The sequence below is a fragment of the Lygodium microphyllum genome, chromosome 24 (assembly GCF_053477565.2).
Source record: "Lygodium microphyllum isolate KBCC chromosome 24, Lygodium_microphyllum_v1.1.10, whole genome shotgun sequence".
Classification (NCBI taxonomy): Eukaryota; Viridiplantae; Streptophyta; class Polypodiopsida; order Schizaeales; family Lygodiaceae; genus Lygodium; species Lygodium microphyllum.
Genome location: NC_141158.1, coordinates 71248771 through 71276414, shown reverse-complemented (window position 1 = coordinate 71276414; position 27644 = coordinate 71248771). Strand labels below are relative to the sequence as shown.

The window sequence follows — 27644 nt, the reverse complement described above, 5'->3', positions numbered from 1 at the left end:
GCTACAAAAGTGTGTTGCATTGTCTACTACAGAGGCAGAGTACGTAGTTGCCACTGAGGCATGCAAGGAGGCTTTATGGCTTTCACGTCTGGTGAGAGAGCTTGGCATCACAGAGTTACCTGTTCTCCATTGTGATAGTCAGAGTGCTGTCATGCTAGTACGGAATCCTGTCTTTCATGCAAAGACAAAGCACATACAGGTGAAGTATCACTTCATTAGAGATATACTTGACAGCAAGAACATTGAGCTTGTCAAAGTGCATACAGATGATAATCTTGCAGACCTTCTCACGAAGGGTCTTCTAGCAAAGCGGTTTGCTCATTGCCGATAGATGATGGGAGTTGGATAGATGTATTTATTTCAGCTTTGTACATACTTAGACTTAGTTGATTCTTTTCTCCTCTTAAGGCACATTGCCTTTAGGTGGGAGGTTGTTGGGAATAAAGGGCCATCGTGCCTTTTATATGTACACGGGTGTGAACACACCCTTAGCACATTGTACTTTCATACATATATCTATCTAAAACCTAAAGTGATACTCTTGTCATTGTATCGAAAAACGTGTTCACTCTCTACTCTGCTCACTCACACTCTCTCTGTCTCTCTCTCACTGCTCGTAAGGTCTGTCTACCTCAATCTCCGTGCCTAAACTTGCCTTACAGTTTTATATATGGATGACATGCTGATTGCAAGACATCATAAGAGTACTTTGAATGCTCTTAAAAGGCAGTTGGTTCAGCCTTCTCTATGAAAGATTTGGGGGCAGCTGAACACATTTTGGGCATGCGCATTAAAAGAGATAGAGGGCAGCATTTGTTGTTTCTCTCATAGGACAAATATATCAGCAAAGTACTTGACAAGTTTAATATGGCTGATGCTAAGTCTCTTGGTGTGCCTTTACTGCCACATATAAAGCTTAGCAAAGTTGATTGCCCTAAGGATGATGTAGCTACTAGTGCCATTAAGGGTATACCTTATGCATCAGCTTGTGGATCTTTGATGTATGCCATGGTTGCAACTCGCCCTGACATTGCTCATGGAGTGGGAGTTGTTAGCAGATTTATGTCTAACCTTGGCAAACCACATTGGGAAGCAATGAAATGTATCTTCAGACCTTTGAAAGGTACACAAAAACAGTGTATATGCTATGGAAAGGGTACACTAGAGTTGCAGGGATTTTGTGATTCAGACATGGTAGGAGATCTTGACACTAGGAAATCTACCAATGGGTATGTTTTTACTTTGGCTGGTGGGGCTATCTCTTGGTATTCAAGATTGTAGAAAATTGTGGCACTAAGTACTACACAGGCTGAATATATTTCAGCCACAGAAGCTTCTAAGGAAGCTATTTGGCTTGGCTATCTGGTCAAGGATTTTGGTCTTTCTTCACGTATTCCAGTGCTTGGTTGTGATAGCCAGAGTGCAGTATGTCTGGCTAAGAATGCCATGTTTCATGGGCGTACCAAATACATAAATGTTCGGTATCACTTTATTCGACAGGTGTTGGATGATGGTCTTGTCACACTGACTAAGGTCAAAACCCAAGATAACCTTGCAGATGTTCTCACTAAGTCTCTTGCAAAGGCTCAGCATGAGCATTGCATTCGTTTAGTGGGAGTTGGTTAGCTTAAAGGTACCACTTCGGGCCTTTAAGTGGGAGGTTGTTGGGTGTAAAGTCCCTTTGTCTCCGTGTAAATAGACTTACGTGTGTGAACGCACCCTTAATGTACCTTAACATATAAATACATTCTTTTTATTTTGTGTACCATCACATCAGTACACCTATATCACCCCCTTCATCTACAAGTACCATCTAGATATGTGTCTAGCCTCGTGATTATATACATGCTCTGGATGAACATGTTGTTCAACATCTTGCTGAATAGTCAGATCAGCTATAGGCTGAATTTTTGCATTATTTAATGGAGTAGCTGGCTGAACATTTTGTTCATTTAATGAAGCTCCAGCTATATCACTAAAAGAAATAAGTAGTAGCCCTTCAAACACATCTTTTGTAGCCTGATATGAGTCATAGCCAGCAAGAGATGATTCTGAATTTTCACAAAAAATCACATCTCTACTAACGAAAACTTTCTTGGAAACAAGATCGTACAATCTATACCCTTTGCTTTCACTACTGTACCCCACAACTATGCATTTGACAACCTTATTGTCCAACTTTTTTCTCAATGCTTTGGGAATATGAGTATATGCAAGACACCCAAAAGTGCGAAAGTGACCAAGTGAAGGTTTACGACTGTTCTAGGCCTCAAAAGGTGTTATATTTTTCAATGCTTTAGTAGGGCACCCATTCAAAATGTAACAAGCATACATAACTGCTTCGCATCTAACTCATGAAGTCCATGCCATAATGTGCCAGTGAGTACTAAAGTTAAGAATCCCTTATTCCTAACCATGAATTTATCATCAAAAGTGACTCGCATTTCACATTTTGTTAAGAAGAAATGGATCGCAAATTCTTCTTTATCCCTAGCACAAGCTTCCTGCAAATAGAGAGTAGAGCCATCAATGGCTTTCAAAACAATCTCTCCAATACCTCTAACAGGATAAGATGCATTGTTGGCACATTGCATTGATTTGCCAACAGGAGCTATAACAACAGAAGTAAATAAATCCTTGCGGGATGTAATGTGCTTAGAAGCATCACTGTCAAAAAACCAAGTGCTAGCATCCTTTGTAGAGCTGAATGCTCTATCTGCCCAAGAAGAATCATAACTGCAAGTATAAAAATAGTAGTCATGGTCAATGACGAACGACATGAACTCTGTAGCAGTAGCAGTAGAAGGTGCATCTAAAATTGACATCCCAAACTCCTTTTTCTCCTTGGCAATGCGTTTCTTGCATTTTGTGATATAATGACATGGCTTTTTACAGTAATGGTACTTGCTCTTCCCCTTGGCTTGTGTGCCCCTCTGCTTCTTGTTGTTCTATGAAGTTCCAAAACTTCGAGAACTCTGTGGAGCATTCTTGGGCTGATTGTCCTTTCCCTTTTGTTTTGCCATAAAAGCTTGTTCATAAGCTACAACATGCACTCCACTGTTTTTCCTTGTTTGTTCTTCTTGCAGTAATAAACTAACCAACTGAAGAAAAGTAAGTGGCTACGTAGAAACCCACATTGTAAGATTCAATGCCATATGAAAGGCCAAATAAGAAGGTAGCAAAGAGTTCAAAGTCGTAGAAATCATCTGAGCATTAGAATAATACTCATCTACATTCATCAATTGTTGGCACAAGTCCTGAATTTTATTAAGGTGATCTTGCATAGCATCATCTTCTTCCATCTTTACATTTTCAAGCTCCTTCAAAAAAGAAATGCGAGTATCATTTGTTCCAGCAAGTGTAAGGCATGCTGCTCGTGAAGTAGCAGCAAAACGGATATGCGGGATTATCGACCGCTAAACTGCCAATGCAATAAGTGACAATGCTTGGGCATCCCTAGTGTCCCAAGCCTTCTATGCAACTGTTCTTTCGAGTGGTGGCGGAGTGGCAACTTGTCCATGTCCTGCTCCTTGTTGAGAGGTTGCAGCTACACCCTCTTGCCTTTGGCCACAACCTCCTTGTGGAGGAGTTGTAGGAGCCAAATCATGAGGATGTACTTCTTCCCCATTGACATAATCCCAAAGCTTTTTTCAACAAGCACATTCTTCATCATGAAGGACCATAGAGGATAGTTGTTGCCATCGAATCTATCATCTTTTGATACATAAGTGAAGACATCACTTAGTCCTTGAGCTACCATGATAGACGTCACTCAATCAAATGCACAAGAGCAATAGCAAAAGCTGGCTGACTTGGAAATCTTCAACTTTCCAGAAATCATAGAAAGTGCCAAGCTGTATGAAACCAGCCTTCCTTCTTGGAAAGGGTGGTGATAACCTGATTTAAGAGTTAATTACAGCAATAAATAAATGCACATAAAATGAAATACACACTTTACCATAACATTCTTGGAGAGTAGACACCCTGTTGGCCCTAAAATTGGCGCCCCTTGTGGTATTTCTTTAGCTTTCATTCAATTGGAAGGAGTACAACTTGAGATTCTTCAATCTCCTCTTGCTAACCAATTGCTCTTGCTGTCATAAATGACTAGCAAACCTTTTGGGTCATTTGCCCCTTGATTCACCTAGGAATTTTTCTCCAATTTGACCCTTGACTGGCCAAATGCTGCCCCAAATCAATCTGGGATGGGTTGGCTCCTAAATTCCCTTGAGTATCTTCAATTATCAGAGCTGATTTCAGTCCCTTGAGCCTTCAATATCTGGCACGGATCCCAAGGTGGCTGCTAAACCCTAATTTCTATTGTAAATTAGGGTTTATTGCAGAAATTACAGATTAGCCCACCAAAAATGGCTGAAATGTCCTCCAAATGGCTGAGAATTGCTGAGAATGACTGAGCATAGGCTGAAGGAGATGAGAGAATGCTGTAAAGAGAGAAAATTTTGAGATTTGTCACGAAGAATTGATCAAAATTTGCTGCTGCCCTGCTGTACCAGCCCCAAACAGATGCACCAACAACAATAGGAGCATCAGAGATTGTGATTTTCAGGAGAAAGTGCATCAGCAGCAATTGCCAACTTCCCAAGGTCAAGAATATGCAATCTCCATCACCAAGATGGTCTCCAATGGCTGGGAAATGGCCCCAAAAGCTGGCAGCAACAGTCCAACACCTCTTTCCAACAGCTCCATAATGAAAAAACGAGATTTCGCTCTCTCCCTTCAGCCCTATTTAGCCTTTCCCCCACTTGCATGGGAAAGTTTTGCCAAGTGGCAGCTTTCTTAATCCATTTTCAGCAATTTCCAGCCATTTAATTAATTTTCAGAATTAATTCAGCCCTTAATCCATGCCCAAAAAAATTGACCTTGCCCATCCAAAAATTAATTGGCTAGGCCATTTGCAACTCAAAGTGGGCCCATCCATCAATTAATGCCTAGTCCCTAGTGTCACCACTGACACTTAATGGCCAATTAATGGTCCTAGGGGCAACTGACACCAAAATTCACCTAGAATCTAACAAGTGTAACTTGTTACAACTTTTACCTTTGACACCCATCTTTTTCACAGGGTCCTTCAGCCTTCAACTGTGAAAAAGTAGCTTGCACCTCACATGTGCATCTTTTAATTGCACATTTGATTAATCCTTTAATCAAATGTCAATTAACATAAGCAAAGCATCAAATTTTCACGTCCTCGTGATAGCTGTAATCAACTAAATCATGTCACAATTGACCACTATTACCTCAATGTGCTGAAATTTTTGAGATTTCAGCAAGCAACATGCTGCCAAATGCAATAAGAGTGCTTGGCAACACTAAAAACACAAAAGCCCCAAAATTTGACTGTCCAATGTGCGTAATTTCAGTCAATTCTAGGCTGAAACCACAATACATGTGCCAATGTCTGCCAAAGATACAAAAGCCCCAAATTTGCGAACCAAATGCTTGCAAATTTCTGCAGTTTGTGCATTGAGCTCTCCTTGCAAAAATTGAGCTGTCCCTGCAAAAGCCCTTTGCTTTGGCTCTGAAATTCTGAATAAAATAATGGAATATGCTGGCACCAGCTGCTAACGTGGCAGTCTGGGGTTGTTCTGCAGATTAGGATTTTTGACCATGACTACAGAGCTGAAAACGTGCTGATGTGGCAGTTGGGTTCAGGCTGAGGAAGCTACGCAGGAATCAGGGTGACGGGAGCAGGGCTAAGCTGGTGTAGAGCTGATGGAGGAGCTGGTGGCGTCAGAAATAGGGCAATGGTGTTAGAAACAGGATGGCGATGTTGATGTGGCACAAGGCAGGTGATGAACTGAGCAGATGGGAGGAGAGAGGAGGAGTACAATGCTTTTTTCGAGTAGCAGGCTAAGGATTTATTAAATCCCTTGCAGTGCTCTGGCACAGCTGCCATACCTTTCCCCTAAGATAATTTACAGTTCGGGTTCTGAGACCAAACCCTAAGTCAACAAATCGGCCCTTCCTAGAGTTTCTTTCTAGTGTTTGTTTTTGGGGAAACCTCTCAGCTAACCGAGACCACCCTGCCATAGGATTGGATTCGTCGGGAATCCATCCACTTGCTTCCCTCTATGGAAGTTCTTAGTTATCTAATTACCTACCACATTACGTGAAACATATAAAAACAGCTTTATTAATTAATATCCTTATATGCACAGTTGTTCGTTTAGGTAATTTACTCACGGACATACAATCAGAATAAAACAATTCATTGATTATATTCCATAATGTGTGTTCTCCCGCCCATACATGAGAAAAAATACAATTTCACGTGTTGCCTTATCCGGCGTATCTGCGCGTGATGTACTGCCTCATTAGGCGCACTTGCACGTCACCAAGATCAAATCCACCTATAGCTAGCGTTCATAGGTGTCCCAAGTAGAACTCAGGCCATACAGGGGACCAAGTAGTTCCTAGGTGCGAAAAAGGATTTACTAGTCAGAGCTCCCCTGGCACCCTTCCACCTTCTACTTAATACGATCCCTGCTGGGAGACCTCTCGCCATCGGAGCCGGTCCATGCTTCCGCGGTGGTAAAAACATCCCCTCTTGGTATTTGATTCCGCACCTATCCTTGGGGGAGGTATAGGGCTCCTTAATTCTTATCTGTTTCAATACTTAATTCAATCAAGATCTAATCTAGAAAATCACAAATAAGATTGATGTTTGCAAGCAGTTATGACTTCAATCAATCATGCAACTTTCAAGTGATGCTTAATTCTAGTAGCAATCGACACATGAGTTTCACATAATGAAATCTTCCCCTAGGGAATTTAACTAGGGACGTCTAGATTTTGGGATCTCTAACTTCTTAGTTCTTGTAACCAAGTTTCTAGGCCTTAAGTCAGTATTTCTCAAGAGACTTATCTTATTTGGATAGAACTTTTTAAGAAAACCTTGTGGTATCGTGGTTGGTAAAGGGTTGTCATTCGCAGCCGCGACTCCATTTGTGACTCCTATGCTCGCAACTCCAACTGTTGCTTCTACGTTAGTAGGGTTATTTGCGATTTCCGCTTCTGAATTCTTTTTCTTTGGGGCCATGATAGAATAGAGATGAGAGTAGAGATATGATAGAATAGGATAGAGTTCTTCAGTGTCTTCTCTTTTCGGATTAGAGTAGAAGAGGATGAGAGACCTTTAGCATATCTCGGACAGAGTCTCCTCCTTCTCGATCAGCGTCTCATCCATGTCAAGATTGCTCTTGTTGCTCCTCCTTCTCAATCAGTGTCTTGCCCTCGTCAAGATTGCTCTTGTTGCTCTTTGTGGTCATCTCCAAGCCCTCAATTTATAGTTTTTGCAAAGGGGGGGGGGGGAGGGGTAAAGAGAGGGCGCCTGCTTTTTGGCGTTTTGGATGACATCATCGATGACAAGATTTTGTTTTCTTTTTGCCGTGCAACTTGTTTTGATCATAACTTCGTCATATGAACTCCAAATATAGACGTTCACGTACTTAAAACGATCGGAATACATCTGTTCGACAAGGTAATACGGGCAGAATTACGAAAATCCATCAAAATTAGGTGAAAATGATGATTTTTATAAATCGCGTTATTTTTATCCATCTTTTGTCTTGGACAACTTATTCCCTTCAAAATAAGTCACAGTATATATTTAAATCCATCTAAAGCGGAAACTAAGTCATCTAAACATGATATTAGAGATTTCAGACTATTCTAGTCAACCAATCCTGCTTCCTGTAAATCCTATAGAGATTCTGCAGTTTTTTTTTTTTGGTGTGGACGTACAACACTACGTATACACACCTTAAAATAAACTAAGTGTATTGGGGACATTACATTTTGATTGATTGAGCAATTACAGATAAGGCTTGTGGAGTCCTATTTCCTTTGTTCGTTTGTAGGAGGAATGGGGGCAGCTTGCTGTTCTTTAGCCCCTATTTGAGACATTTGAGGAGCAAACCTTTTTGGTCTATGCAAATCACTAGTCACAAAATCCCAAAGACCTATAGCAACCAATAGATTGCGCACCATGAAACTCCACAAGGAGTACTTGGTGCCATCCAATTTGTCCTCTTGAGTAAGGACACCCAAATATTACCTTGATTATTGTGACCCTATTGTGCCATTGTTGCAATAAAATGCACAAAGTCTGCAACCAAACACTTCCAATCTGAAGTGCAAAATGTACTCCCGTGAGTACTGAAATTCCTACATGGGATAGATCATGCAATCAAAAAACTGTCCCAAAATCGTTTCAAAGCAAAATCTACCTTAAATGCCTTGTAAAGCATGCAAAACCGCATAAAACATCAATAGATTGCTTTATCATGGAATATGTGTCCGAAAACTCAATTTCAGCAATTTAATGCTGTAAATCCCCAAAATTTCACAAATTTCTGTGCCCAATCTTTATCAAATAGCAAATGAATGTTGTACTTGCACCTATTTGCATGAAATGCAAAAACCCTAAATTTCCTCGAAGAAATTTTGAGAAATTGAAGAAATTTTATACTTACAGCCTTACAATTCGATGAAATGTCACCGCTAGATGCGAGTTGACAGCAGCCAATAACTTCATAGCACCTCGAGATGCATGCCCGACCCAAAAATCACAAAAGCTCCAAATTTCTCATGGAAATGCCAAAGAAATTGTTCAATGTTTGTGATTTATGTGAAGATGTAGGCATGGGACATCGAGTAAGGCAAAAGCCTCAAATTTTCGAGTCCTCATAATGCGTGCCACGCAAGGTAACTGCGAAACGTTCTACCCGTGAAACGTTTCACCTTTGGGCAAGTCCCAAGCGAAATGCCAAGTGAAATGGTTGAATAATACATATGAGATGGTTTTCTTTATGAACAATGAGTTATAACTTAACACATTTATACCATGCATATCCTTTCATATCAACAAATGATGTGTATCTTACATATAGTGTCCAAGAAACTCAAAAAAACAAGAAAAAATTAAAATTTAAAAATCACGTTTTAGTCAACCGTTTCACTTAGGGTGCTTTGCGTTTCAGTGAAACATTTTAGTGTTTCAGGCGGATTTCAGTGGGAGCGAAACATGTTTCGCAGTTACCATGTGTAGTAGTGTGCATGGTGGCTGAGGCACAATACAAACTATCAGAATGCAGAGTAGTGTTATCAGAGCTGTCGGCCGACTGGACAGGGCGGCACAAGGTGGCAAAGCCGGCGGTAGGGGAATAATGCAGGCAGAGCTGGTGCTGGCACATATGAAGCTGGCAGGGTGGTGCATGAAGCATAGTAGGTGCAGGTGGTGCTGCAGCAAGTGGGATTGGATAGAGGGCGCACTAGGGTTGGAGGTGGAGCAGGCAGAATCTGGCAGGGCAGCGCTGCTGGTTGGCAGTGATTGGTAGGGGAGGTGGAACTTGGCTGGGCAACATTGCAAGTTGGCAGTGACTGGCAGAGTTGGCGGCGGGAGCTGAGCTATGCAGGGTGTCTGTGCAGGTTGGTAGAGCTGCACCAGCTGGTTGTGCTGGCAGGGCAGTGCTGACTGAGTTGGCTGTAGTGCAGCTGGTTCTTCTTTTTGCTCTTCCTCCCAGACAGAAAACTGATAGCAGCTCTCAGCTCTTTCTTGATGAACAGAGTCGGTGGCAGCGAGGTTCGAGGTGGCTCTGAGACCAAATGTGAGAGACCAGCTGGCTATGGAGGAGAGTAATGACAGACAATAGACAATTGATAGTGTGAGAAGAGAGTGTATTAGCAAAAGTGAACAACACAAATGAATGTTCTCAGTGAAAGTACAACTAAGGTCTAAGGTTGATCTAACCAACGTTTCACACCCCCAACTAGAGTCGAATTAACTTAAGTCTAGGGCCTTCAGTCACCACATTAAAGTCCAAAGACACACCACACTTTGACACTTTAATTAATAAGTGTCCACACACCACATGAATTACATTGGGCTTTGCCTAGAATTGGCAATTCTAACACAGTTCTTCTTATCCTCTTCTTTGTGGCATAAGGGTCAAAATTTGTGGCTGCCTTGCCCTTTGCTTTAGAACTAGATTGTTGCCATGGTTTTCCTTTGCCCTTATGGCTGGTTACAAATGCCTAATCTCCCATATCCATTCTTGAGCAATCAACTCAATGTTTCTCTTGGATAGTTGCAACCAGCGCATGACACATCATGTATGCCCACATTGGATAGTTGGTACCATCCAACTTGTCATTATCCCCAAACATGTTAGGAAAATCACATTGAGCTGCCATTTTGTCACTATGTATATGGACAAATGCAACTGCCTGCTGTCCAAGAATATGTGTAGATAGAACACAAGAAATGGAATGTAAAACTCAAAAACGTACTGATTCAGCTAAGTTGAAGACAATGAAGCTAAATGCCAAGGACGATGCTGCCAACGTTGAGGAAATTGGCTGCAAATGTCACCCAATTTAGCATGAAATGATGAATTAAGGCTCAATTCCAACAAATCTTAGCAAGATTCACAAAATCCCCAATGTTTGATGGAGGAATTTTGAAATTTTGGTATAAGCCCCAAATTTTGGTGTCACTGAGCAGTAGCAAAAGGCATGTGTGCAGGTGGTTGCAGTATTGATGAAGGCGGTACAGGGTACACAGCAGCTAGCACAAGATGTGAAGAAGGTGGCAACTACTAGAGGCATTTACAGCTTCAGACAGTGTTGACTATGATAGGTGGCCAGAGGGCGAGGCGGGCAGCACTGGCTTGGAGCCAAGAAGGTGGTGCTGTATGTCAGTGTTGGATCTGGTGGCAGGCGCACTGGTAGCATTGGAGAGGGGATGGGCAGGGTGGCCCAGATGGGCAGCAGTGGGCTGGAGCAGAGGCAGAGCAGGTGGCACAAGAAGCCCAAGCGCTCAAGTGGTGCAGTAGGGCGTGGACACGGGAGGAGTTGGCGGCACAGTATGTGCACATGTGGCATGAGCACAGGGGTTGGAGGTACTTCAACGACTGGTGGACCTGTTAGTCTCACAGGCAACAGGCAGTTATGGGTATGGAAGAGCTGGCGAAATAGGTGCAGGAGGGGTGGCACCTATGCTGGTGATGATGCACAGGTGGCTGAAGTAGCAGGCTGGTGGGTGTTTGTCAGCTGATGTCAATGTGTTGAGGCGGTTCTGGGTGGCAGCCTGGAAGTGGCAGTGCAGCTGGATGACTGGGTGGCAATGGTGCAATGACCAGTAGAGGCCGGCACAGGAGCAGATGGAGCTTGCTGAATCTTAGTGGCAGCTCTGCTGCAAGGAGGCCAAGCTCAATGGCAATGGTGGCAGCTGAAGAGTCTGATGGCTGCGGTGGCTCTGATACCATTGTTGGATCGATGCTTAGTTGCAAGCACGTGCACACAGAGAGTGAACAGCAAGAAAAAGAGAGAGATTGCTGAAATGTCACATCCAGTAATGTAAGATTTCTGAAATGAAAGTACAACCCTAAGGTACTATGGTATCACACCCTAATGGGTGTTCACAGGGGGGAAAAACCTTCCTTTAGCAATAATGTAAGGAATGCCCATGTGCAAATTGAATGTTCACACCAGAATGGCTGGAGGAGCATGATAAGTGTAAGATTAAGTGCTTTTCTCGTTGAGGTAGTACCATGCCTGCACTTTTGCACGGACAATGGAAGAAGAGGCACTATTTTGTTCTATTATAATGAGAAGAGGCCTCAATATGTGGCTGCACACATACAACTAGTAGAGGTCAAATCTACATACTGGTCTATTTGCCAGAGTCGATGGCTGACTTATAGTTATTGTCACAGATTTGGAGAGGAGTAAGATTAATTGCGACTCAAAAGTGGCTTGTTGTAGACAATCAAAAGTGTTCTGTTAAAAACAGGAGCATTTAGTGAGTTGTATATCAAGAAATCTTGAGAGTGAACAATGCAGACGAATTCCTGTGGGCTTGCTGTCACCAATCCTAAACAGGATGATGTAGAACCGTCTTGAAAAGGCTGCAATCATACTAAAGTCAAATGTCAGCTGGCTTGTAATGCATGCTCAAACTCCATCCTCTTGGAGATTGTGGAAAAGATAAAACCCCTTCTTGAGGTGAAACAGCATGTTGAAGGGTTCTAGTTCCTTTGTAGACAACAAATAAAGGTTATCAAGGAGCTCAAACTGCCAATGAACAGATATGTTTTTGATAAATGGCTTCGAGAAAGACAGAGAGAAAAACCATTAAGACCTTGAGCACGAGTCCCTCTTCTCCTCCCAACCACGCCTAGATAAGTGCTGGCCCCTCTCATCCGTATTCCTTTGCCAGCCGTCCACTTCTCTGGAGTCCTACTATTCTTGGACTCTCTTACTCTCTAGGCTCCCCTTAACCCCGTTCGGGCGCCCAAGAGCCCGGACGGTCATTCTTGTGCATGTTCCCCTAGATTTACCTTAATGTCACATTAAATGTCACTTTTAATGTCACATTCCATATTTATGACCTTAACGTGACATTAAATATCACTTTTAATGTCACATTAATGTCACATTTCCTTTCCCTTAAGAATCAGTTTTGTCCTCAAAAACGATACTTGGAAGGTCTAACTGTAAATCGGGAAACCTTTTCTTTAAAGTACTTACCCGCTCCCATGTTGAGCTTTCTTCTGAACAATCTTTCCACTTAACCAAACATTCCTGATAAATAGTATTCCTTGTTCGTTTATTACGAACATTTAATATTTTTTCTGGTTCATGTGGATTAGATTGGTCATTGAATAGCTCCTCAATATCATCATTTAAGATTAGATTATCCAAATCACCCAGCTTCTTCTCCTTAATTTACTTACATGAAAAACTGGATGTATTTTACTACCAGCAGGTAGTTGGAGCTTGTAAGCCAATTCTCCCACCCTTTTAAGTATTATGAAAGGACCACAATACCTTGGTGAAAGCTTTGGACATTGTCCCTTTTTCATAGTTTTAGTTTGTTCAGGCACCTTAAGATAGACCAATTCTCCTTTTTCAAAGGAGATGTCTCTTCGGTGAGGATCTGCATATGCTCTAGCTCGATTTTGAGCTTTTTTAATATTTTCTTGAGAAAATTTTAACATACTATTCATATCCTCCAAAAAGTCTTTAGCTGCTTGAACCTTGTCCTTATGCAGTTCTACTGCAAAAGGAGCTCTGGGCTGAAACCCATACATTAACATAAATGGACTATATCCAGTGGAAGAGTGCTTGGCACTGTTATATGCAAACTCTGCTATCGGTAAATACTTTTCCCAATTAGTTTGCCTTTTACTTACATATGCCCTAAGCATATCTTCAAGAATTTGGTTAACCCTTTCAGTTTGCCCATCAGTTTGCGGATGATCCGCTGTACTCATGCTAAGTTTAGTATCCAATTTCCTAAATACCGCACGCCAAAAATGGCTATCAAATTTTCTATCCCGATCAGAAACTATATTTGCCGGAAGGCCATACAATCGGTATATGTTCTCTATGAACAATCTAGCCAATTCTGGTGTTTTAACATCAGTTGAAGTTGGAATAAACCTAGCCATTTTGGTTAACCTATCCACAATCACCCACACAGGGTCGTGCCCCCTCTGTGTTCTAGGTAAAGCAACAATAAAGTCCATGGAGATACTCTCCCATTTTTCCGAAGGAATTTCTAATGATTGGAGAAGTCCTCCCATTTTTAATCTTTCAGCTTTATTAACCTGGCATTTATTACATTTGACCACACAGTCAAGGACGTCCTTATTCATTCCAGGCCAATAGAACTGCCTTTTAATAAGACTATAAGTCTTATTAACTCCTGGATGTCCCGCACTAGGGGTATCATGACACTCAAAGAGTATCTGGCGCCTTATTTCTGTATCTTTCGGGACACATACTCTACCCTTGTAGAGTAAATAACCATTATCAATGGTAAAATTCTTCCACTTGAATCCAGTTTGAGTAACCCCTGATGCTCCATTTCCTTGTTGAACATCCTCAGATATTCCTTCCTTAGTAGAAGCACTTTCATTTGGATCCCCATTTTTTATTGCTTTCCATATGTTGGAATATGCCGGATCAACCTGGCATTTCCCTTTTAAAGATTCAAGCAAATTGGAAGTGAATTGAGTAAAACTCAATTCATTAATGATGGGCATTTTGCTGAGTGCATCAGCTACGATATTATACTTTCCTTTTCTATATCTTATCTCATAGTCGAACTCTTGGAGGAGTTCGGCCTATCTGGTTTTACGCCCGTGTAAATCCGGTTGATCATTAAGCCACTTAATGCTTTCATGATCCGATAAAATCAAAAGTTTGGCACCATACAAATAGTGCCTCCATTTCTTCATTGCATGTACTATTGCATACAGCTCCCTCTCATAAACAGAATAGTTCTGTTTTGCACGATCTAATTTCTTGCTTTTAAAAGCAACTGGTCGACCTTCTTGTAATAAGACCGCGCCTATCGCCTTATCACTGGCATCAGCTTCAACCACAAATGGTTTATTGGGATCCACTATTAATAATACTGGAGCTGTAGCAATAGCTACCTTAAGTTTTTGGAAACTTTCATTTTGATATGTTCCCCAATTAAAACTTTTCCCTTTCCCTTTTAGTTGGTCTGTCATTGGAACAGCTATTTTGGCATAATCTCGAATGAATCTACGATAAAATCCAGATAAACCTAGGAAGATCTGCAGCTCTTCCAGGTTCCTTGGAGGTGGCCATTCAATAATTGCCCTTACTTTTTCTGGATTCATGTTGATTCCCTCTTTCGAGATAATATGCCCCAAATATTTGACCTCTTGTGCAAAGAATTCACATTTAGTTTTCTTTGCATAAAGGGAATGCGTTCTTAATAGTTGGAATACTAATTGTAAGTGTTCCAAATGTTCTTCTCTTGATTTACTAAAGATCAAGATATCATCCAAAAAGACTACTACAAAATGTCCTAGATAGGGCCGTAAAACACTATTCATCAGCTTTATAAAGGTAGCTGGTGCATTAGTGAGGCCAAAAGGCATCACCAAAAAATCATAATGTCCATATCTAGTACGAAAGGCCGTCTTGGAAATATCTTGTGGCTTAATTCTTATTTGGTGATAGCCTGATCTTAAATCTATCTTTGTGAAGAATTTTGCCCCTTGCAATTGATCAAAAAGATCTTCCATTCTGGGCATAGGAAATTTATTCTTCACCGTTATTTTATTAAGTGCTCTATAGTCAACACAAAGTCGCATAGAACTATCTTTTTTCTTTACCAATAAAATTGGTGAAGCCCAAGGTGAATTACTGGGTTGAATAAACCCTTTATCCAGGTAATCCTTAATTTGTCTTTCAACTTCTTGATTCTGTGTTTCACTTAACCTATACGGTGGTTTTGAAATTGGGTGTGTATCCTTATTTATATCAATTGGGTGATTTATATCACCCCTATCTGGTGGAAGGCCACTTGGTAAATCAGAAGGAAACACATCTTTAAAATCATCTAACAAACTATTCAATTCATTATTAACATTCAACTCACAAACATAAGAAAATTGTTGCTTAATATTACAGAAAGTAAAAGTATTCTGTACAGGAAGAGACCATAACATATATACCTCACAGACTTCCTTCTTTATCAACTTCTGAACTTCAGTAGAACACAGCAAAGGATTATCAGATACTTCATGTTCACCTTGAATGACAAAAGTCTTACCATCCCTTTCAAATTCCAGTGTATTATGGTGATAGCTACGTTTAAAGGATGGTTCCAATCCCCATAGCCACTCCCTCCCTAGAGCAATATCAGCTCTTTCCATGTTCATTATTTGGAAATCAAGCTTATCTTTATATCCTTGAATCTCAATTTCCAAATTGGATACCATTGTATCCCATATTTTATTGTCTTGGCCTTGCATCATACGAACAACATATTGATGCTCACTGTTTTGTTGGGGAAGTTTCAATTTTTTGACAAGTGCATAATTTATAAAATTATGTGTGGCAGAGTTATCAATCATGACTCTAATCCTTTTTCCAGCTATCAATCCATGTACTCTAAGTAAATCATGTGGCCCAAAAGTAGGCTGCCATATAGAAGTTGACATACAACACTTATGTTGTATATCCATGTGCAAGACCTCTAAAGATTTGTACGTTTCATGCCCCTTTAATTCTAAGGTCTACACTACATGGATTTGTTTTTCTTTTCCTTTGCCCTTGTCCTTATCCTTTCCTTTGTCTTCCCCCTTTTTCTTTTGAGGGCAATTCCAAGCAGCATGGTTAGGGGATAGGCAATTAAAACACAACTTTTCTTTTTTGGCCTTATCAAAGTCATCAGGACTTAACTTTGGTCTCATATATGGTTTCTTTTCAAAAGGTTGTTTTTTACTCTTAAAAAATGGCATTTTCCTTTTAAATTTGCCCACAAATTTTGAGGTTTCCAATTCCTTAGACTTGGGCTCCGTATCAGTGAGACTAGTGAGTGTACCTGGACGCATACTATCTTCATAAATTAATGCAAATTTAATTGCCTCTTCCAGCGTCTTAGGTAAACTCCGTTTTACTTCCTTTTTACAGGCTTTATCTAGTCCCCTAATGAATCCTCTTGTTTTTTGGAATTCATCTATTCCTTCCAGTTTGAGGATTATCTCACGATATTCCTCCAGATATGTCAGCAGGGTTCTTCCCTTTTGTTTGACATAATCCCAATCTTCCCAATTTCTTTCCATTTCATTTTCAGGAAGAAATTCTTTCAAAAAGACGGATTCAAATTGAGCCCAGGTTTCAGGTATTTTATTCGCCTCCTTTAAAGTTCGCCACCACTTATATGCTTTGGGCCCCAAAGTTAAACTAGCCTCAAGTGCTTGAAGATGTGGTGGGGTATTTTTTAATTTATGTAAATCTTCCCATTTTTGGAGGAAATTAAAAATTATGTCTTTATTCCTATCTTTTTCCTCCCCGTAAAATTGAGGTGGTTTCATATCCTTTAGAACTGGATTATCCCTCAATTTATGGTAAGGTTGGGGTTTCTTAGGATCTCGCATAGTCACATCTAAATCTTTCGATGAAGATGGGACATCCGAGGTGTCTATCTTATTTTTATCTCTTTCCAACAATAAAGTTAATTGAGATTTTATTTCAGTGAGTGTTTGAGTTAAAAATTCCATTTGAACCCCCTGAGCTTGCACACGAGCAATAAGATTATCAAATTGCTCTCGTGTAGCAAAAAATTCTTCCCACTGTTCTTCTTGCATTTTTGGTTCCTGGGGATCTACCATAGGGTGGTCCCCAGAACTAGAACCTTCCATTATTTTCTCTTTCCCTCTTTCTGCCATTAATACACTGGAATTGGAAAGCAAAGATAAGAAATTTGCATACAAAGTAAAGTACTTCCCTGATTTTAATGGCAGGCAGTGGCTGCTGATTTGGAAAGAAATCCGAAGAGTAAGGAACAAATTTTATCGCCCGAAGAAAGTCGGTCACGCAGAAAATGGAGCTTCTTTGCAGAGCAACTAGTATTCAGCCCCCTTTTCTTTAATAATCACTCTGGTCATTAATGTCGCTTTCCTGAATTTGCTTCCTGCTGAACCTGTACTTATGATATAAATACAGTCGAGGCTGAAAATGCGTGTCTTATTGGTATGTTCATGGAGGAGCATTCACAGTCAGGCGTGGGCAAAATTCGATGGCCCACGATCAGCTTACGATGGCTCATGATCAGCTTTAAAAAAAAAAAAAAAAAAAAACGCGCAAAAAAGAATGGCTGCCCCTTTCGATATGTTTCGTGGCCAGAATTACACGTCACGTTAACTTTCGTGACGTGTCACGTCACGTCTAACCAGTGACTTACGGGTCGTTACGGGTCCGTCGATTGTTGTCGACGTCTCGTCTGACCAGCGACTTCTTTTCGTGCCGTGTCACGTCACTTCTGACCAACGAATTTACGGTCCATCGATTATCGACTGAACAGATTGCGGGCGAATCCGTCACTGCCCTTTCGTTGAAGACCTCCAGGAATCCTCACGGCTCTGATACCAATGATAAATGGCTTCGAGAAAGATAGAGAGAAAAACCATTAAGACCTTGAGCACGAGTCCCTCTTCTCCTCCCAACCACGCCTAGATAAGTGCTGGCCCCTCTCATCCGTATTCCTTTGCCAGCCGTCCACTTCTCTGGAGTCCTACTATTCTTGGACTCTCTTACTCTCTAGGCTCCCCTTAACCCCGTTCGGGCGCCCAAGAGCCCGGACGGTCATTCTCGTGCATGTTCCCCTAGATTTAACTTAATGTCACATTAAATGTCACTTTTAATGTCACATTCCATATTTATGACCTTAACGTGACATTAAATATCACTTTTAATGTCACATTAATGTCACAGTTTTCCTATTGCATGGAATTCTGTCTATGGAGGTTTACTGTACCAATGGGGATATTGTAAAGCTATAACTAATCTGGTTGTGTAAGGGCAGCCAGGATTCTGGCCTTGCTCATATCCAAGCAACACTTCTGAATTATCAATCAGCATCTGCCTAAAGAGTGCAGTGTATTTTGGATACACTGCAACCATGAGAGCCCAATACTTCTGCAGTCTATACAATATCAGTGCTTGCATGTGCTTTTAGGGACAGATGCATGTATGTGCACATGCACACCACTATGGTCTGCATTATATGGATTAAGATGCCATATCTGGACCTTTGTGTGAGTGGTCATTTTCATGTCAGTGCTAACGGCTTTTCATGGGTCATGAGCATACAATTTAAGTTCGTTGAAATGTTCTATTTGAAGGCTTTCCCGTTGGGTAAATTCTTATTTGTATGCATTGGTATCTACAAGAGGAAAACGTTTTTTTACTAACATCTATCATCTCAAGTGTGTGCAAGAATGCAGAAAACTTATTGTGAGTAGTGAAATCCTGCAACCTGAGTTTGTTTTTGTGCAGGCTTATGATGAATTGATTGCTTCTCTTGATACACGAGGAATTCGAGAAGCTCATCTTCATGGAGTCTTTCATAAGATTGAAAACCAGCTGAAAGAGAGGATGCAGAAATCTCATGTGTTTCAGGACAGGTGCGACAAAGAATGCTCCTCTGGGTCTCAAACTGACATACCCAGGCTTCCCCTTACATCAGCACAGCCTTCCAGTGTAGATTCTGTCAGTAAAATTGCTGGAGATGGTGAGACACCACAAGCAGTTGGTGCATTTTGTATTGGAGGTTCTGCAGGTCAGGCTGAAAGGGAGAATGCTCTGAAGCATTATTGTGACTCTGACACATGGTTATGGAGCAAATGCATGAGAGGAAATGCTAGCTTGAATGCCATGAAGTATGGAACAAAAAGACGTGCAGTTTTAATGTATAGCTGTGATACATGCCATGACCTTTTTTGGCCCAGGGACAGACATTGTTCTTACTGTCATATGGTCATTGAAGGAGCTGCAAAGATGGAATCAAAGGTTTCTTTGCACACACAGCAATGTCGTGAGAAGCATAGATCAACAGATTGGATGTTTCTGAGAGTACTACCTTCAAGGATTCAGCTACTGAAGGCAGAACTTTTTGTCGTAGAGGTTAGAGGTTTCTTTTAATACCAAGTTTTGCTAGAACTTCCTTCTAGTTTCAAAAAATTCTGAAAATTTTTGTTACAGGCTGCTATACCAAGTGAGGCTCTAAAGTCAGGGTGGATAGAAGCAAAACGAAAAGCATGGGCCTTTAAGATAAAGCAATTAACATCTCCTGGAGAGCTACTTCAGGTTTACTTTCTGAGGAGTAGCAAGTTAACACTTCTAATAGTCTGCTGTCATATAATAAAGCACTTGGAACCTTTTGTCTCTTTGCTTTGAAATTGGCTAGAGTTGAAATTTATGTGTTGTTGGACTTAAAATGTTGCAGTTTAATGCTGTAATCATGTGGTATTTGATGCAGGCAATTTCTGAGCTTGAGGCTGCTGTTAAGAGGGATTGGATTTCTCCATCATATGAAACCACAGAGGAGCTTTTGAGCATTCACTCTGAAAGAAGTAGTACTGGGCTAGAATGTCTGGGTGTCAATGGTGTGCCTGCCTTACTCCCTTGGTTGCCACAGACAACAGCTGCAGCAGCTCTTCGTTTGATGGTTTTTGATGCAGCACTCTTTTACAGTCCAGAACAGAAAGACTTGATCTTAAAACAGGGGAATAATAAGAGCTCTACTGAAGTGGTATTGTCTTTGTCTGATGTAAATTTTTATCAAACTTTCTTCCTTAACAGCTTGTGCTTAGTAGTGTATTCAACTGGCTTTATTGGTGTCAATTTTGGAAATCAAGCAAAATGTTCACCTAGGGTTATTAGTCTCAACTCTCTTAGATCCTCCTATTTTAAGAATCTAGAAAATGAGTATTTCAGACCAGTGGTTCTAAGCTGGATTTAAGCTATTAAAAATTTTTCTGTTCTTTCTTGAGATTAATTCCTGAATACCGAAAACTTCATTTTATTAGGCTCCTGAAGCAAGAAGTGTGCCAGCTACTACGTCTGTCAAAGAAGAAGAGACTGGAGAAGATTCAACTTCTGAAGAAGATGAAGATGAAGAAGAAGAAGACGAAGAAGAAGAAGAAGAAGAAGACGAAGAAGAAGCTGCTACAGTTACAGCAACAACAAACCAACCAATGGGGCACAGCCGTGGAAGAGGAAGCCGTGTCAGGGGTCGAGGTCGAGGTCGAGGTCGAGGTCGAAGCAGCTCCTCTAGAAATCTTGTTGGAAGTGAGATATCCAGAGTAACATGGAGGAAGCCCAAGTCTTCAGAAGGAGAAGTGAACGTTTCAAGTAAGAGATCCAGTTCTTCAAGGAGTCTCCCTGTCCGTGATACACCGAAAGTTGTCAAAGGCAAGGCCAAGTCCTCAGAAGCAGATGCTGTGAGTGATCATCAGGTTGACAAAGAAGGAAGACAAAGGCGGGGTCGTGGTGGTCGAGGTCGAGGAAAAGGTAGAAGTCGGGATCAAGGCTATGGCCGGGGGCGGGGGCGGGGCCTTGGGCGTGGCCGTGGCCGTGGCCGTGGTCGTAGTAGCACTGTAAGAGGACGTGGATGTAATACTCGGGGTGGTCACAACATACAGTCTCTGGTTGTAAAGAAGGCAGGCAGACAGTCCATGTCTACGAAAAGAAACTTAATAGTGATACAACAGGACCAAAGTGATGAGGACAGTCATCAGAGTGATGAATGGGAGGAGGATCGAGGTTTCAAAGAACATGGAGATACCTATTATGAAGATGAGAACTACAATGAAGACAATGAGACTGGTGGATTCAACGGGCAGGAAATTGGTAATGATATGGGCCAGGAAGAAGAGCAGGAAAGTGAAAGTGAAGCTAACCAGGAAGAAGACCAGGAAAGTGGAAGTGATGTTGGCCAGGAAGAAGACCAAATGTTTGATGATTATGGCAATGATTATAATGGGAGATTTTATACACCTGGGAATTATGCAGAACAAGGATAAGAACAAGGATATGCTGAGGATAGTGTTGAAGAAGACCAGCTTGACAATGAGATGAGAGGTGAAGAAGATGAAGAAGAAGATGAACGTTTCCAATCTTCAGCATCTGGGAGTGAATGAGTTTGATATTATGATGGTCTATTGAGGGCAGTGTGAGGCTAACTTTCTATCCTAGAAAGGATGAGTGCAGATTGCACACTCAGGGGCCAGGCCACATTTGTGTGTATGCGGGGCAAACACTTTTAATGCCTGAAGTATCATGCAAAGTACAGCCACTGGGCTTGTGGCATGGACTGCAAGAATACTCGTGAGGTATAGAAACAATAACTTGCACCAAGGTGGACCTGCAGCCGATCAATAGCAAACCGACCTTGGAATGAGGACCTTCAAGACTAAAACAGTTGAAGCATCTGTTGAGCAACAAGTCAATGATAAAACATTAGGGATCATCTGTAGTTCTTACACACTGTACAATATTGAGGCATCATCATGCAATGTTGTTTGAGGCAACTTTGTGTGAAAGACTCTCTAGGGTTCAACAGGTGGTGCCACACTTTCTTGAAACTCAGCAAAAATGGGTTTCAGCATACGTATGATATCCAAATCACCTTTCTACCAACAGGTTCACGACTAGTCATACATTCACCTGACAGAATGAATAGATTGCCCTGAGGCAGATTTCAGGCAACTACCCATAAATGGGTAATCCATTTTTTGAGCACTGGATTTTGCAAACATGTATCTCTATGTAGATATGGTTGGAGATAATTTTGTGGTGAATCCCAACATTTGGCAACTTCCATGCAAGCAGGCAAGATCTCCCTCCATGAGTCCTGCTTGGTTCTCATTGAAATTAAGCTTCAGGGCTCACCGACTTCCTAAGATCAGGCGGAAGTAGTTTACCAGCAGCACTCCGGACATTTTTTGGAGAAAGAAGGGAGTTTATTTTGGGGGAGATACCCTTTTTATGATGTAAATATGAAAGTTCACCTCATTGTACTTTTATCTACACTATCATTGCTTAGAATCAATCTGCCTCAGTGAGATTTCAAGGACAATACTCGATTATCATAAAGAGTGGCATAGTTTTTACTGTTTTTTCACATGCACAGAGAGAGAGAGAGAGAGTGCAAATGATTACGAAAAAAAAAAGAGTGCGCAAATGGATGTAGCTTGGTTAATACAAACGTGTGGTGACCAGAAGGTTTTGGGTTCAACTCCTACATTTTGCAGAGTCTTTTGGTATAGGTGTAGCAAAGGGAGATTTGAACCTGGGTCAGTGGGTCAATAAAATAAGTGGTCTACCATGAGGGTAGCCTCTTGATTACATGAGAGGGTATCTTGCTCACTCGCTCTAGTTCAGACTTTGTGAAGTCTCTTTCTTTTTTTGTGTGTGAGAGAGAGAGAGAGAGAGAGAGAGAGAGAGAGAGAGGGTTTTGCATGTTTGTATACTAATGATTTCCACGTTATGTTCATCCGAGCAAAAGGTTTTCCCAAGGCAGAAAGTTGTTGGAATCATAGCAACTCTTGGGAACATAAACCATTTGCAGATCCATCAGAACGCTATTGACTCCAATAGATCAGTGTTCTTCCATCTCCACACCACACACACACACAGGTTTTTGAAAGGTTGAAATGATCTCTGAGTCCGAAAGATGAATATTATTGGTCCATGGTATATCTTGGAATAGACTAGTGAGTGTGGATTGTCCTTATAAACATCACCAGTTTAGGTGAATTGTATGATAGGGAGACTATTAGTACTTGGTAGAGGCAAGAAAGATCCTTTTGACTTTGAGGCCTAGCATGGACATTGAAATAAAAGACATTTATGCATTTGGGTATGGCACACATGAAAAGCGGACATTTTTCTTTTCCAAGAGATTCTTTTAAAGTCACTACAATATTATTTGCAACCAGGATGCAATTGAAAACATAAGATACAAAATTGCTCTATACACAAAAAGGTATGGCACCTACTTGACTTTGTGCTTTGGGAGGGATAATAAATATATTTTCAAGGCTAGTGTAACAGCCAATTTGGCAGTCCATCACCATGTAGTCTCTCCTATTTCTATCCATGTGGTTGAGGACATCTAGACTATAAATATCATGTTGTTCATATGCCTCTTGTTATTTAGGGGTGCCAAGCTATGGTGCTGTCACTTTTGTACCCAAAATTGGGCCCTTTGTTTGTGACCCGTGTTATTGCCCAAATCACAATTAGCTCACCATGAGTGCTTGGAGATGCTAGTGTAAGGGCTCTCCTTTGAGCTCTTGAGCCTTAGGGTGGTGTTAAATGCAATCCGTTCGAGTCTCTTATACTACACTACATCTCCAATGTGCAATTTGGCCTCTACCAATTTTGAACCATCTTTCTACTGATAGACTTCTGTAGTGGTTGCAAGAAGAAACATCATCAACATGATCGAAATTGTCCTCCCCAATTCGGTTGCATAGTGTTAAAAGGAAATATAAGGAGCCCTATCTTAGAATGATTCTCTTTAAATTGGCTCTCCTAGATTCCACTTTGTCTCTGCAAATTTTGCTTAAGTATGTTGAAAAACTCTACCCCTTCTATGTATAACAAGCTACTATGCCCAAGTCAATCTACAACTTTGGGTCATTATGTGCTACTCCTTCGGTCTTTTGTCTCTTATAACTAGTATGCTCTTGCAAGTCAACCTCCTCTGTCGCAAGGTTTCCATCCTCTTGGGCCATTAAATAAAAGGAAGCTTGTCTTCTAGTGTTTATCACTGAAAATAATTAATTCTTTTTTGAGTAAGGAACAATTTGAGTCCATATATTTGTCCTCCACTCCTTAGGAACTTCCTTCTAAATAGTCTGCTTTATGAATTGGCCTTCCCTATATTCGTGTAACTTATATCTCTCAGTGTGTTGAGGGAGGTCTAAGAATGAGAACCATAGTCCAAGGGTTCTAGAAATCTCTAAAGAAAATGTCTTGAAGGAAGAATGAGATGTATGTCCTAAGGTGTATCCAACTTGAGATAAGATTTAATGGTTGAAGAGAAGGGGATGTCTCAACCTCTTCAACACACATTGGGGCTCTCCAAATTGGACATATTCAGATGGATCTTCGACTTAACACTAATATTTGCAAGTGTGGCCTCAAATATCATCTCCAAGTTTGCTTCGATTTTGTTAAAGACCTTTGATGCTTGATCTGGTAGGGTCCACCTACTAGTTATTGTTTGGTCTCCTCCTAACTCCAAATCAATAGCTTTTACCATGTTCCTCTCAAGGTGTGCACATGTGCACACACACACACACACACACACACACACACACACACACACACACACACACACACACACACACACACACACACACACACACACACACACACAATGTTAAGGGTATGCATATTTGCTAAGCTAAAACCCTCAAGCTGAAACTCATGAGCTAATGGTTTTTTTCCTCTTACTTCATATATTACTTCAATAAATATGACTATCTTACATTCTATTTAAGCCCGCAAATCATAAGTTCTTTAAATGTAACTTGCAAAAGATATATAAAAATTGATATGTAAATCCATGATGTCATAACCTCCCTACTTTCCCATATAGTATAATTTTGAGAAAATGTCTTCAATATAGATGAAAGATGCCTAACTTTGTATATCTTGATGCATTATTGCTTCCTTAGGTACTTTTATTGGAGAACTAGTTGGAATAACTTCAAAAATATCATAACTTTCATTTCCAAAGGTCCAAACATAGTCCTTCAACCACTCAAAATGAAGGAAAAATGCCAATTGACCATGTGTCATTAATTAAATATCATAGAAAACATGACATATTAGTCAAAATGTGTGTGTGTATTGTATAGGGTGATTCTAAAAGCTAGCATTCATATCTTTTGTTGGTAAAGTGAGTGAGGTTGGACATTTAAATTTTTGGGACCATGTCATGCTTTTTTTTGAAAATCTTGATTCCTTTTAGGAAATTCCCATGACTATATGAACGTGATTTCATCTAAGTATATCCAAAGATCTATGATATTGTTCTCATATTTGTAACTCTTATTATACAATTGTGCTTATATAAAACAATATACATGCACCTTATTATGGACAGGGCAAGTGCCATGTGACAGGTAGATGTGAGATTGTTGATCTTCTTGGGTTTCATGCAGCTGTTGGCTATGTCTATGGCTGTTGCCAATTGGTCAGCCAATTTTGCTAGCTATCCTATAGACATCATATTGCAGTGGTGTCCAAGAGGGTTTATTGCCTAGTAAGGTCTTAGAGCTCCTTTGTTGCTTGCTAGCATTTAGTGCACATTGTATGCGTCTTTTAAGCATAAAATGCATTATGCTGATTAGCCATTTAAAATAGCCCCAAAATATGCTTAATCAATTAAATTACCAAACTTTCATTATAAAGAAACGTGATTTAAGTTTGTACTACGAATGGATTGTAAGTGGCATGTGTATTTTGCTATGTGGAGTCTAGTCATTGTTCGTAATGCTTCTTCATTTGTGGCAGTTTGTACTACCGATCACAATTGCGGGATGCCTTACTCCAGAAATACGCAGGCGATTAACAGGTTGTCAGATTTAGTGCAATGGATCTCACAGAAGGAGATAAAGACATCCTCTATTGAATCCGCAAGGTGGGGAGTAGTGGAGATTGTTTATCTCTTTGAGAAGTACTTGCCCACCAGTATGCTCATAATACAAATCCACCTCGTGGTGCATCTTATAGAGGAAGTGGAGATTGTGAGACCTCTCCATATGCGATGGATGTTCTTCTTGGAGCACTTCATGAAAACCCTGAAAGGTTTTATGCGACAACGAGCAAGCCAGGAAAGATCAAGAAGAAGTGAGATCTGAGTTTTGATATAGTACACGCCATCGACCGATTCAATATCTTGAGGGCATGGAGGAGATACTGCAGTTTATGTCAATGCGATGGTTGCATGGAGCTTTGACCGTAGCATCTCGCGAAGGGGCGGAGGTCTCAACTGAGGAGTGGGAATTCTCGAGGGAATGTAGTTCAAAGGTGATGACATGTTTAGGGTTTGTCATATCTAGATTTTATATGCGACAACTAATTAATTGTTTCAATGTACAATACAAAATATACAATGCAGCATGGTCGCGCGGATGGCATTTTCGTGTCGAGTATATCGATAAAATGCGTTCCACAATAGATTGTGGTATCATGGCAAAGTTTGAGCAAGAGAGCTGACGACGAGCAACAAATCCAAACATTGTTATAGATGAGATGGAGTATTTTGAAAACTTACAAAGTATTATTATGGTGGATTACCGTAGCTTCTCCATGATCCTATTCGATGTGCAATGGTTCAAAGTGGTACTTGAAGGAGTTGGGGCAACAATTTGACGAGGTTTATTTGGATTTCTCGAAATAGATTCCGAAAAACGATTGATGGATTTGCGTGTCACATTTGTATTGCTAGCCTATTGTGAACAGGTGTATAAACTCATGTTTTTAAAAATTTTATTACAACATGGTACATGTCACAAAAGTTAAATCTCTCTTGTACGTGATTTTGAACATGTAATTTTCTATCCAAACCCTTGACAACCTGGATGGTGGTATGTTGTACCTTCAGCTCCCCGAAGTGCGAGAGTATATGATGAAAGCAATGTTCCTAGCATAGGTGAGGACAATATACAAATAGAGGGGTCGATATTGCAAGGGGTGGAGGCCGCCCAAAGCTTGGAGCATGTAGAGGAGCCAGAATCGGGTAACAAAGATGGAAATACAGGAGTCCAGGAATTCTTTGAGAACGAGGTGGACTCATCCTTTTGTGATGGCCTATCTATCGACCTTCTAGTATATGCGGAGTTGTGTCGGGAGATTGACATGGAACCATAGGGTACTTCATACTTGGAGCATCCACCTACTCAATTCGTTGATGAATCACTTAGAAGGGTTCATAAGATATGCATTTTAAGTAAGATCATTTTTAAAGATATATTACCGTGCTTTGCTTGATTTATATTGATTATGCTAACATAAATTTTTGTCTGTGTAGGTAACCTTTGTGGATATTTGGATCCGCACAATGAGTCGAAGGATGAGTGACGAGGAGCTATAGTATGTCTTGAGATCAGATGGCTCGATTCAGAGATATGGCGGACTAGGAGTTGTCTCGGACACCATCAGGCCATTCTGTTAAATCTACTTTGGTGCGCTCTGATGCTTCGATTTTCAGTAGATGAGGTTGACGCTTCAGACTTCGGCGGTTAGATGGAGAAAGTGGTTCCAGGGGATGC

At 40.8% G+C, this 27644-nt stretch overlaps 1 protein-coding gene across 1 annotated transcript in view; it reads left to right on the top strand.

Moving 5' to 3' along the window:
* The window catches only part of LOC148015229 (homeobox-DDT domain protein RLT2-like), a 66987-nt gene extending 45610 nt beyond the window's left edge, over positions 1-21377 (top strand). Inside the window, exons 16-19 of the mRNA XM_087665187.1 lie at positions 18850-19476; positions 19555-19659; positions 19832-20104; positions 20382-21377. Of these exons, the coding sequence (XP_087521313.1) occupies positions 18850-19476; positions 19555-19659; positions 19832-20104; positions 20382-21377 (2001 nt within the window). The remainder of the gene's footprint in view (positions 1-18849; positions 19477-19554; positions 19660-19831; positions 20105-20381) is intronic.
* The last annotated feature ends 6267 nt before the right edge of the window (positions 21378-27644 follow it).